The 13,345-nt window shown below is 33.1% G+C and overlaps 1 protein-coding gene across 4 annotated transcripts; it reads right to left on the bottom strand.

Annotated features, from left to right (window-relative positions):
* Window positions 1-21: 21 nt before the first annotated feature.
* LOC117100161 (branched-chain-amino-acid aminotransferase-like protein 2) lies at window positions 22-12,779 on the bottom strand. 4 transcript variants are annotated; one of them, XM_033239735.1, is made up of 3 exons: window positions 12,563-12,779; window positions 5,583-5,693; window positions 22-1,043 (listed from the first exon to the last, which is right to left on the bottom strand). In XM_033239735.1, exon 3 carries the CDS (start codon window positions 1,024-1,026, stop codon window positions 142-144), a length of 885 nt encoding a protein of 294 aa, XP_033095626.1. In that variant the 5' UTR covers window positions 1,027-1,043; window positions 5,583-5,693; window positions 12,563-12,779; the 3' UTR covers window positions 22-141. The 4 variants fall into 4 exon arrangements, with proteins under 4 accessions (XP_033095626.1, XP_033095625.1, XP_033095624.1 ...); XM_033239734.1 differs by lacking the exon at window positions 12,563-12,779 and adding an exon at window positions 12,296-12,495; XM_033239733.1 differs by lacking the exon at window positions 5,583-5,693.
* Window positions 12,780-13,345: the final 566 nt, after the last annotated feature.

Genomic DNA, 13,345 nt, shown 5'->3' with positions numbered 1-13,345 from the left:
GTATGCTTATTTAATTACTTATTAATAAATATTAATAATAATTTGAATTAAATTGATGAAACTTAATTTACAAAACGGTATATGCAATAACTTTTACTTAAAAAGAATGTATGGCATAAGATAAATCAATCTTCATAGCGTTTAAGGACGTAGACGCTTCTCGTACATTTTCTGATATATTGGCATGGTTACATCAACGCACTTCAGAGCATATTCACTTAGCTCAGAACGTAATGGCAATGGCCCTTGTTTCTTAAAACAGGTACTGTCGAAAGCATTCTGGTAAGCCCCAATCAGTTTGCCTCTTTGTAGCTGTAACTTAGATGTTGCCCAGTTCTGAACAAGACCATCACCCACCTCCCAAGAGAGTAGCTTGTCAGTGTACTTGATGCCCAGTGTTTGGCAAAACTTTCGAAGGATCCCTTCTGGATCAGACTGCAGATCGTCTGAATCGATTATAATCGGCTCTCGTTCAATTCCATTTGATATCAAATGCTCGTATAGTTGAAAGTGGTCTCCGTACGCGTAGTCTTTGGATCCGGCCATCTCTAAAACCTCGTCTATACGCTGAGAATCTTCTGGCACAACTCTAGAAAAAAGTTTATACCATGATTTATATAGCTTTAGTGGATGACGTATTAAAAAGGTGTGGCGAAATCCACTTGGAATGAGGTCATAGTTGGCTGCTACTGGTTGAGACATGTCTTTACAGAACACAACGTCTTTACCTGGATAATCGCCCTCCAGTAATGTTTCCTTAACCCATTTGAAAGTAAACAAGTTGTGGTCAAGTCCCATATCTAGGTTGATCTGCGCTGCAGAATCCATGACTTTTTCAAATGACTCTTGCGCTTCTTTTTGCAATACGAACGTACGTTCCGGTCCATACTTCACGGCGCAACGGTATGGTTCGAAGATGATTTTTACGTTGTCCAAGTGGCTCATACATTTTGTAAATGCCGTGGAAAGTGCTCTTGGAATAGTCCACAACATCACTCGCACTTGTTGAGGTTTATTGTCAGTCATGCTTTTCGTCAGGATAACTGAAATATGAAATAATATATATATTAATACATATTATTTATACATATATAAAGATAGATAATTTTTGTACTAGTATTTGAAAATCGGTGGTTTGTTTCCGTTGGGGTAGTTCGCAATTCACGTTAATTTATGTTCAGTATAAAAGTTTATTTTTTGTTCAGTATAAAATTCTGAGTCAGAAAAACATTGTTGAAATAAAAATTAACATGAATTGCGAACACAATGACATAAGGCCCTACACTAAGGTATTAATTAATACCCAAAAGCAATTAATTGGCATGGAGCACCGTGTGGTGGTTAGGACATGTCTGTTTGATTAAAAACAAGAAATACATCAAGATTTATATCATCTGTTTTATTAAGTCTTTATTAAACCAAGTGCACAAGTAACAACAGTATTTACATGATTTCTTCTTTTTACCCAGTCTTTCTAGTTATTAACAAAACTTTAGCATAAAAATAATGATAACATGGAAAATGTTATTTCAATGTGAATAGAAAATATTTATACAAATGTAGGTAGCAAATTATCTAAATAATATAAACAATTAATTACTTAAAGTAAAAACTCACAAAGCTAAGATTTTTCGTTAATTTTTTTTATAAAACAAAAATAAATGTTATTATCCATTGAAACTTATTTGATAATGCTATCCATACAGAATAAACAAAGTTATTTCATTTCTTTATAGTTCTTAAATTTGTATTAATAAATGAAATTTGTATTATCATTATTTGGCCCTATTATTATTATTATTATTGTTATTATTATTATAATTATCGATAAATTATGATATAACCTATTGAAGGCATGGATTATAATAGTTATACAAACGTAAATAGCAACAGGAATTACATACATTAAGCTTACTTCATTTGCATTTGCTATTTTTAGTTACTATTTAATTTCTTATCAAATTATTATAATATTAAGCTTTGTTTACACTATCCAATTTTATGTGACAACAAAATGTGATTTGCCCATATATGGGCACGGTGACGTCATATCACATATCATCAAATTGTATAAAAAAAGTTGAACTTGATCAACTCTATGTTGCATCAAGTTTTATGTGATGCTTTTGTGATGAAATTTGAAAGTGTAGACAAAGATTAACACTATTGAGAATTATGTATTATTTGCAGTAGGTTTGACCACGGAGGAATAAATTGACTATATAATACCATGGAGGAATAAGCTTCATGGCCATACCCTATAATACAGTATATGCTGCTGCAAAAAAAATAATAATTGTGTATGTTTGAAAGGTGTGTAAAAATTAGAACAAAATAAGAACATTTTGAGAAAGAAATCGGCAAAGTCTGGGCAAAATTTTGCTGGTTCTTACCAATCAGCCTTCAGTTTTGCTATCTTATTGCACTGATAAATATCGTAGTATAAACTACTTCTTTAAATTTAAATAAAATAAAAAAATAAAATGTATTATAAAAGACAAATTACTTGAACAAAAAATGTAACTTATCCCATTTAGTTTCCCAAGATCTTATTTTTTAAATTAACACAAGCAATGCATTTTTCCGTTATGTAATGCGATTTAAGTATTTTTTAAAATTGATTTGCATTTGGTCCCTCATTGTTCCTTTTTCTCCAATAAATGTGATACCCTGAGGTAATTTTAAAAATGTGATTCAGTGCCTTTTCTTTAGTACTTTGAATGCCGAATAGGCGCATTTTATCATCTATAATAATATTAATGTTACACTGGTCCTTAATGGACTTGCATATATCTTCAATAAAAGATGTTACATATTCACACTCACAATATATATGATAAATTGATACTACTGCTTTATTACAGAAAGTACACATTTTGTTCAGAACTTTACCAATTCTAAACAGACATTTTTTGTTTCCTAAAATCCTATGTATTATCCTATATTGCAGCCATCTTAATCGTATATCGACAGTACAATTGTAGGGTGTAGCATTAATTATCGACCATTCTTCATCTTATGGCAGTATTCAATTCTGTTTTACCATTTTTCTTTATACATTTAATTGACCCTTTTATTTTCAAATAGTATATCGTATATTCTACCAGCCCCTCTCGCATCTTTAATAACATCTAAATTAAAAGGCATATCCTTAGTTTTATCCACATGTGTTGGATTAAAATTAAGTTATGAAATCAACATTTATCTGATATTTTTCTATGAATTCATGCAAAGGGTAAAATGATCCAGTTTAATCTAATAGATCATCAATTAAAAACATGTTTTGAAATAAATTCATTTGGATCCAAATATAATTTGTATGACATTTTTCATTTGTGTTGATCCAGCAAAATAAAAAAAAAAACAACGTAGTGTGAGTACTATTGTTTTTTATTTTGCTGGATCAACACAAATGAAAACTTTCATACAAATTAAAAACATGCCTTTTTCAGACCAGGTTTTGTTTGTAGAATATACTTTTGTCATCAATACTTATATTATCGTTAAACCATATACGGGCATCAAACTAGTTCTTTATTTTATGAACCTTAGTAAAAGTGGACCATGCGTCAAGGATATCATTCCAGAATTTACTCGTTCTCAAGAACGGGTGGGTGCTTAAGCCCCTCCCCCCCCCCATTAAATCAAATAAAAAAAACCTGTTAAATTTATAACACTACAAGAATTTTAATTCATGATGTTCCACCTTCACAAAAAATGTAAAAAAAAATATACACATACACACTAACTAAAAACAGTACAGTACATAATCAGAAAACATATACATACATATGTACGTCTGAATACATACAAATAAAGATAGAACGCTAATCAGGACTACTTCACATGTGTGCCTTTCATGACGGTTACACGCAACTAATTGTCATTGTTTACAATCTGCCAAACAATCAATCCAATGGCCAGGTGGCAACAGGCCTACGGTGGTAACGCACCGCGTGGCAACGTTCCGGGTGGCAAAGGTCATATGGTGGCAACGGGCCGAGTGTCAAAAGGCCGGGTGGCAACGGGCCTAGCTGGCAAAAGGCCGGGTGGCGACGGGCCTAGAGTGGCAAAAGGCCGGGTGGCTAAAGGCCGTTTGGTCAGAGGCCGGGTGGCAACGGGCCTAGGGTGGCAAAAGGCCGGGTGGCAACGGGCCGGGTGGCAACGGGCCCGGGCGGAAAAAGCCCGGATGGCAAAAGTCCAGGTGGCAACAGGCCAGGTGGTAACGGGCCTAGACCCCTTCTGCACATAACAAAAACAGATAAGGGCTGAGTCCATCCCCTTGTCTACACCCTCTATTAATAGGAAAAGCCTCTGATATAAACTCATTAACTATAACCGACGCCTTTGCGTCTTCGTATAAGATTTTAACCCATTTCTGAAAAATCTCCGTAAAATTAAATTGTTTAAGAACTTTTCTAATAAAGGTATGGGACACAGAGTCAAAGGCTTTCTCAAAATCAATTGCCAGAATAGACCTGGAATGTTGTCGTTTTCGGCTGCTTTCATTAAATCGAATGTTGTTCGTATATATTCTCAAATAAATCTTTCCGATATAAATCCTTTTTTGTGTTCGTGTATTAGATAAGGAAGAACTTTTTTAAACGTTCAGCAATGCAAGATGAAATCAATTTGTACGATGTGTTCAAAAGAGATATAAGTCGGCAATTTTTTAGGAGAGTCCTATCTTTATCCCCTTTAGGGAGTAATGTAATGAGACCATGCCGTTGTGTAATCGAAAGTTTACCTAATGAGAAAGAGTATTTAACTGATCTGTGGAAGAAATGACCTATATCCATAAAGAAGAATTTAAAAAAATCATTTGTAAAAAACCATCAAGTTCATTTGTAATACCATCAAGACCAGGGGATTTCCCATTTTTCGTTTTTCTTAGACAGTTCCTGATAGGCGATTGGTGCATCAATAAGATGCTTATCTTTTAAGGTTAGAATATTTGAATTAGCCTTTTCGAATAAATTTTCCAAGTTTAGCTTTCTACTCAAATATAGCCCTTCATAAAATCGCTTAGTTTCTTATAGAATTGCTTAAGAATTATATAAGGAATCATCATTATTTATAGTAATTTTTCGAAATGTATTTTTTGTATATTGCCCTTTTTTCATGTTGAGGAAGTATTTGGTAGGTTTTTCCCCTTGTTGAAACCAGCGAGCCTTCGCTCTAATCATCACTCCTTCTATTTTTTTTCTTTCTGATTTCGTTTAAATCATTTTCTTTTTCCTTTATTTTTTCTACGACATTCTCTCCATTTTCGTTTTTAAAATATTATAATCCACTATTTCTTTTTCAATTTTATTTTCTTCATTGTTTGCTTTTCGTTTTATATTGGCACTTGAGGCTGATCTAATTTCCATTAATAGCATTTCAAAAAATAATTGATCATTAATGTTAAATTGGATTTCTTTGTTTAATAAGTTTTCAAAATTTTGTGGGTTGTAGGGTGAGGCAGCATATTGTTTTAGTCTGATTATTAGTTTTCTTAACAAAATTTATGTATTCTATATCTTTTCAAAAAGAGTAACTCTTTTTAATAACTGTTATTAAACTTCTTCCAATATCCTTACCTCTTTCAATTTTGTTAAGATCTATTCAGAAATATTTGCAACCCAGTAATGCTACCAAGTTGGTTGTTTCTAAAGTCAGCCACATAACTTGACAGAATCTAAATCCAAGATCTAAAAAATATCAAAAGAGCACAAAAGCCTCTGATGAAGGGAATTACCCCATTTATGAGGTAATACTATGTTGATACAGATAACTTTAAACAAAATACAAAAAGGTACAGCAGCATTACTTGCCAGTGCGAATTTTTAATTAAACCAGTTGAGAAACTTGATAAAGCCAGATGTTAATCAGTGTTACATGGGCCTGTGCAAACCATCAGCCCCAATAATAAATTTCTCTTTGGAGATGACTTGCTTTTTGTTAAGAAAGTGGGTGAGGAACAGAAAACAGCACGACTAATGAGAAGCCGCTCTGGCAGTGTCAGATACAAACCATATCATAATATTACACAAAGACATTTTTACTCAAGAAACCGAATGAGTTTGGTTTGCTGTCACGACAAAGTGGAAAAACCAGTCAGCATGTTTTTGGCGAAAGGCGAAACCCCGTACAGCACCTTCAATGAACAAATGAAGCAGCAGCAAAAGAAAAACCTTCCAACACATCAAGTGTGCGAGGTAAATCTGTAAGATATTTCAAAATGTTATCTGTCCGCCATGACTACCACTGATTTGGAGTGTATTGGAAGTCGATTGACGTCATACTTTAATATGTGGAAGTCTCTTACATCAGATAAAAATATTTTAAAAATTGTTTCAGGGTATAAACTTGAATTTATAAATTCAACAACACCATTGTAAAGATATGCACCTCACCCTTAAAATTACAGCCACATGAAATAAATATTATAACCGAGGAGATACAGAGGCTACCGTAGCGTTTAAAAAGGTGATTGAGATAACGAATAATCTTGAATTTATTTCTAACGTGTTCACAAGAGAGAAAAATTATGGTGGCTACAGAATGATTCTGGACCTATCTAATGTCGATGAATACTTTGCATATCATCATTTTTATATGGACACTTTGGAATTGCTAAGCAATTAAAAACAAAAGAGTTAGGCCTACATGGCTTCTACACTGTGCCAATTGATGTAAATCATAGATAATATTTAAAATTTGAGTGGCTAGGCGCATTGTGGCAGTACAAAGCTTTACCAGACTGATTAATCTCTGGGCCACACATATTTACAAAATTATTGAAACCAGCATTTGGTATTTTAAAAAGCAATGATCATACAATTATGTAATATATAGATAACACGTTAAGTATTGCACCCACTAAAAAAGAAGCCATTGAAGCTGTGAATGTAACAATACATTTATTATCTAATCTTGGGTTTGTAATACACCCCATTCACATGGTGCAATATTTGAATTGAAATGGTGGTTGAAAAAACATACCAAACATGGAAAGTAACACCAGCAGATAAAAACCAACTATGACTATCATTACTGGTGACGCATATGGTTAAGGTTGGGGTGCATCGAATGGCATAACAAACATAAGTGGAATGCTAATAGAACAACTTTTATATCTCGCTAAAATGGAATAAGTTACTTTTGGCTGCCTTTTTGCACTACAATCATTTTTTGCTCAACATTTTCAAATATTCATGTTTTGAAAATTGATAACACTACCGCAGTAGCAAATATCAACCACATGCCTGACAAATCATTAACCTGTAATGGTTAATGGTTATGGTTTTCAATTTATAATTTAGCCAAACAAATCTGGGGTTGGTGCATTTCCAAAAGAATCTTGATCGCAGCCCAACAGTTGCCAGGGTAAAGAGTCAAGTGGCTGATGCCAAGTCAAGAAAATTTAATGATACGCTGGGGTGGATGTTGGATAAAAATATATTTGCAAGATTGTACACATTGTTTAGTGACCAGACATTGATCTTTTCGATTCAAGATTGAACCAAACACTGCATGAGATTACGTCATGCTTACAGAAGTTGTTATTCTTTGTAGTTTACACTTGGACGTGTATGTACACTACTGTTACTTAGCTTCGTAGTGTAAAATTTATATAGACCAAAATTTTTCCGACTTTCCTTCAGAGATAGCTACTAAACGACCAGGAACCACAAGTCCATGTTCCTGGAATCTTTTCCCCATACTTCCACCTTTATAAAAGTATCTGACTGTTTTTTGAAATTCAGCAAGAATTCTTGATAATTCAGTTGGGACATGTCCAACTAACAATGCCTCGTCCTGGTTTGCTTTGTAAACACCGACGAAATTCTTGTCATACAAACTTCAGCTTTATCATCTTAAAAAAAATTGTAGCCATTCACCTGTGATTGGTGTCCTGACATTGTGTACACATGCTGCCCCCTAATGTTAGTTGAAATGTAGTTTTATACACCACATCATCTACACTAGCTTCCGCCATAGTTTATGTTTAGAGAAGTAGATGTTGAGCAGGTCGTAAAAGTTATTCGTTTTATTTATTTCTATAAATTGCTGAGGCAAAATGCTGGGGGTTTACATTTTCAAGTGCCTACATTAAGCATAGTAATAGCAAACTACTACTACTACTCTAATATAGTAACCAATAACGTAGGCCTACTCTTATAGTAACCCACCCGAAAAAAAAAAAAACTATTAAAGAATATGTAACCCAATGATAGGCCTATTATTAGAAGTTTTACGTTATAGGCTATGACAATCAGAGGTGAGACAACATATTATGTACCTCTTTACTTTAATTAATACAAAAAAAATATCGTAATATTCTTATTATAACCGTTAGTCTTGGTTGGGGACTCTCCCCCCTTTCGTTTTCCATACCTACGCTATTGGCCCTTGGTCTGTTCGGCAGGAGGGCTTAAGTACCCTGCTCCAAATGACCTGGAAAATTAGACTGAATACCAGGCCTAGGATTTTTTTTTATGTTGAGAAGCCCAGTATTGGCATAATATAATAACAGTAATCATGGTAACCAGAAACTGATTTTTCTTACCGTCTGTTTGAGAATACTGAATGTAGGTAAGAATGGCCCCGGAAAAAATGGCCCAGGAAAAAATGGCCCCGGGAAAATGGCCCCAAATGACAAGTAGGTAAAAATAGCCCCAATGAAAAAATCTTTAAATATTGAAATACTGTAATAAGCAAGAATTGAATCAATAACAAATACAGTTACACAACAGATGCAAATAATGTACTGAGAGATTATCAGAAAACAACGGCCATTGAACATTTTTTGATAGTTGAAATAAGTTTTAAAAACGTTATTCCACTAAAAAATTAGAGGAATGACATACATACAGTACTTCAACTACCAAAATATGCAACTCATAGATAACCACAAAATTTACTTTAGTATCAAATGAAATAACTTTACATGTTATAAACAGTGCAAATAAACAGTAGTTAAGGCATGTGGATCAATTGTGTGTTTGAATGACAAGTTCATGTATGGGAAAAGGGAGGCTTACTTTACTTAACAAATGGTCTGCTTACTTCAAAATACTTCAAAGAAGTATTTGTTACTCAAACATTATTTTTAAAGTAAGCTGAATAAGGAATACATTTATTTAAGCAACTTATTCAATTGCTTACTTTTTTCTACTTGTTTCTACTCCCTACCAAGTAAATTTAAGTGCCTAAAACTATACTAAATAATGTAAACTGAGATATTATATTATATACATAGTTATGTAAATATGGTAATTATGCTAAGAATTAAAATGGCGTGTAATTGTGAGGGTAAAGTAATTATGGTAGGATCAAATGGTATTGCTAAATCCCAAAAACCTCCAAAACACACTGTAGAAAACCAAACAATTCAATTGTGATTGACTCACTTGGTATATCAATACCTATTTTTGGGTTAAAATGTTGATATTTTGTGAAAAAATACTGGCAAATACACCACAATCCTCCAAACACACTGCGAACCCCATCTAAACCCTTTAATTACGATTGTAGAACTCTCTTTTCTAAAAAAAAAAAAATAATAATTTGATGTTCATATAAACTCATTGTTTGTGGGGTTTACCAATACCCGGATTGAATTTCTGGAAAATTGTGATTCCGCTTCCTTGAAATTGGCCACAAATAAATTATTTTAGTATTATAAATGCATGATTTATGTTGATTTATTGATTACGTTGTTGCTATTTTTTAACATTTAAATGGAAAAAAAAATAAAAAGTGTTATTCATGGCTTTTTTTTATCTTTGAATATTTTATCATTGAATATTTAATTTCTGCAAAAAGTAAAATGGTAATGGCAATTTAGTTGATGTTAGATTCCTTTTAAAAACTATATTATTTCAGTTTAAAAAATGCATATAATGATTTTTTTTAAATCAGTTTTAATACAGAATTTTATTATTGGGGCCATTTTTACCTACCTGTCATTTGGGGCCATTTTTACCGGGGCCGTTTTTACCGGGGCCGTTTTTTCCGGGGCCATCTTTTCCTCGGCCACTTTTTCCGGGGCCATTCTTACCGTACACCTCTGTTTGAATAGGTAGAGAATGGTAACCTACTCAGATTCTGCCTTATCGAATGGAATTCTTCAAAGGCCTTATTACGGTAGTCCTATTACTAATCTTGTCAACGCCTCCGAACAACAAATTTTACAACAATGGTAAAGCCTTTTCTGTTTTTGTTAAAGGCATTAAGTTATCGAGAATCCTTCATGTGTGACTCTTAACCATGTCTACATTTTATTCGCAGCATTACTATTAGTCCTACAGAAATGTATTGTTGCTTTGCGTTTTGTAACGCCACGCATATAGATCACGCAGAGAACATGAATCACGAAAAAGGTATCCATTTTTGCAAATGCCTTTAACTAACCTAAGCTTAAATAATGTTAATGTTTTTTTTAATTCAATTTGTACATTATAGCTAACTTAATTCGTCATTTATTGAATTGTATAATTATACCCATTCATGTATTGATTTGCCTAAGTTGCACCGTACACTGAAATTGTTATTCAGCCTGTGCTGCGCTATTTCAAAGGCCTTATTACGGTAGTCCTATTACTAATCTTGTCAACGCCTCCGAACAACAAATTTTACAACAATGGTAAAGCCTTTTCTGTTTTTGTTAAAGGCATTAAGTTATCGAGAATCCTTCATGTGTGACTCTTAACCATGTCTACATTTTATTCGCAGCATTACTATTAGTCCTACAGAAATGTATTGTTGCTTTGCGTTTTGTAACGCCACGCATATAGATCACGCAGAGAACATGAATCACGAAAAAGGTATCCATTTTTGCAAATGCCTTTAACTAACCTAAGCTTAAATAATGTTAATGTTTTTTTTAATTCAATTTGTACATTATAGCTAACTTAATTCGTCATTTATTGAATTGTATAATTATACCCATTCATGTATTGATTTGCCTAAGTTGCACCGTACACTGAAATTGTTATTCAGCCTGTGCTGCTATTTTTTATTTAAATTTTGGATGTGAATGAGTAAGAGATACCGAACAATTAATATTGCAATGTGTACTCCCAATGCATTTTATGGTATGACACAAACATAAAAATAATAACGACGGGAGATATTATTTTCCCTTTCAATCAATATCTGCAGTGTTATCAGGGAGGTGTTATTAGTGCCTCTTCCGCCTTGAATACATGCATGAATGAAGGTCGATTTATATACTCCACATATAAACGTATTGTATTTGCTATATCTCAGTTGTCGATAGTCAGAACACCCTACCCACAATGATCCTCATCGAAAACAAAACTAAGATATCTCTGTTAATAGAGATATATTTAAAACTAAGATATCTCTCTTAGGCCTATGTATATATAAATAAATAAATATATATATATATATAATTTATTTGTCTATATATATATATATCTTTATTATTAGAGCTTTCTTAGTTTTAATTAGAGATATATTAGATTTAAATATTGATATCTTAGTTTTAATTAGAGATACATTAGTTTTAAATAGAGATATGTCTGTTAATAGAGATATTTCTATTAATAGATATCTATTTAAAACTAAGAAATCTCTATTTCAATCTGAATATATCTCTAATTCAAATAGAGATATATCTATTTAAAAGTAAGGTATCTCTATTTATAGTCCCTATCTTTGGTTCTACCAACCGAACCCTGTTCGAGGAGCGGTTGTTAAGGTTGTACGTAAGCGGTGCCCCTGTCGTACTGCTCGGCCACGTCGACTCGCCTATGAAACTAATAGGCCTAGGTGAAAAATACCGAAAAACCTACTGATTAATCTCAGATAAGAAAGTATGATGCACGCCATCGTTTAGGATTCAACAAAGTCAAATTAAAAAAAAAAAAACACACACACACAAAGGGTATAGCTCACGTTTTTTTTTTTGGCGATAATGCTAATTAATATGACTAATTCAGAAATAATCTTTGTTAGTAAAATAAATGCTTAAGAAAAGGATTTAGCTTTAAATACGAGTTGAACTCATGGAAAGCTGAATCAAAATATACATTACAAACTTTAAAATAACAACCATTATCATGAGACTTTGGAAGACATAAACCAAAAGGTCACATGGTAAATACATTTTCATTTTTCATTTCATTTCATTTATTTCGCCTTTTTTTTTTTATCATAACAATACAGTAAAATATTCAGAAAATTCGAAAAGGTAATCCATGTTTCCCCCAAGAGCCGGCAGCATTACCAAAAAGTAAAATAAATTACTGTCTGAGTGGCTCTCCAAGCAATGCCTACTTACGTATTCAGTTTGTTTTATCGCACGGCCACTTTTTAAAACCTGCAATCAGATTCGGTATTTCCTTCGACAGGGACCGCTTACGTACAACCTTAACAACCGTTCCTCGAACAGGGTTCGGTTGGTAGAACCAAGAATAAGTATGAGTTGAACTCATAAAAAGCTGAAACACTATACATTACCAACTTCAAAATAACAACCATTATCATGAGACTTTGGAGGACTTAAGCCAAAAGGTCACATGGTAAATACATTGTTATGCCTACTTACGTATTCAGTTTCAGTTCAGTGTTTTATCGCACGTCCACTTTTTAAAACCTGCAGTCAGATTCTGTATTTTCTTGTTTTAATGGGCCTACCTCGAATTACAACCTTTATACGTTTTCTCCTTGTGAATATTCAATTTGCATTGTTTCCATCCTACAGTATGTGCCTTTAAAGAATACTCTCATAAAAGCAATGCCTGAATAGGCGTATTAGACGAGCTGAACATTAAAGCTACCACTGAAATACAAACAATATAAATTATTGCTATTCATAAGATCAACCTTCTCAAAGGGGCACAATAAGGTGTGACTAGTGTACACTGGTTGTTTAATCGCTATCTATACTCTATTTACATATCTTTTTTTTGTACAATTTGACCAATTCATTACGTTTTGATAAACGTCAATAAAGGAAAGGATAGGTAGGCCTATACCATGCACTAAACTACATAGAGTAACTATAACCAAATATTGTCTTTCAGGAAGGCAATTTTATTATAAAATATGTTGCAATTATTAGAATGGACATTTTCGTTAAGCCCCGCCCCTTAGATATTATTGCTATGTTGTCACAAAACGAAAACGTTAAAACACACACAAACACGTGCGCCCGTGGGACATACACGTGTGATTGTAGACGCGCGCGTATTCTGGCTCTGTTCTAATTGATCAGTTGTTAAATTTGAATGACACTCCGGAAAGGCATATAGTACAGGCTAAATGTTACAAAAATCCTATTTAACCTTAAACAAACTCTAATAAAAGAACTATTTGCATATTCTTGTAG

Source organism: Anneissia japonica, unplaced genomic scaffold, assembly GCF_011630105.1.
Source record: "Anneissia japonica isolate Jap-2015-1 unplaced genomic scaffold, ASM1163010v1 scaffold95860_len14115_cov106, whole genome shotgun sequence".
Classification (NCBI taxonomy): Eukaryota; Metazoa; Echinodermata; class Crinoidea; order Comatulida; family Comatulidae; genus Anneissia; species Anneissia japonica.
This window is presented reverse-complemented; position numbering and strand designations above follow the sequence as displayed.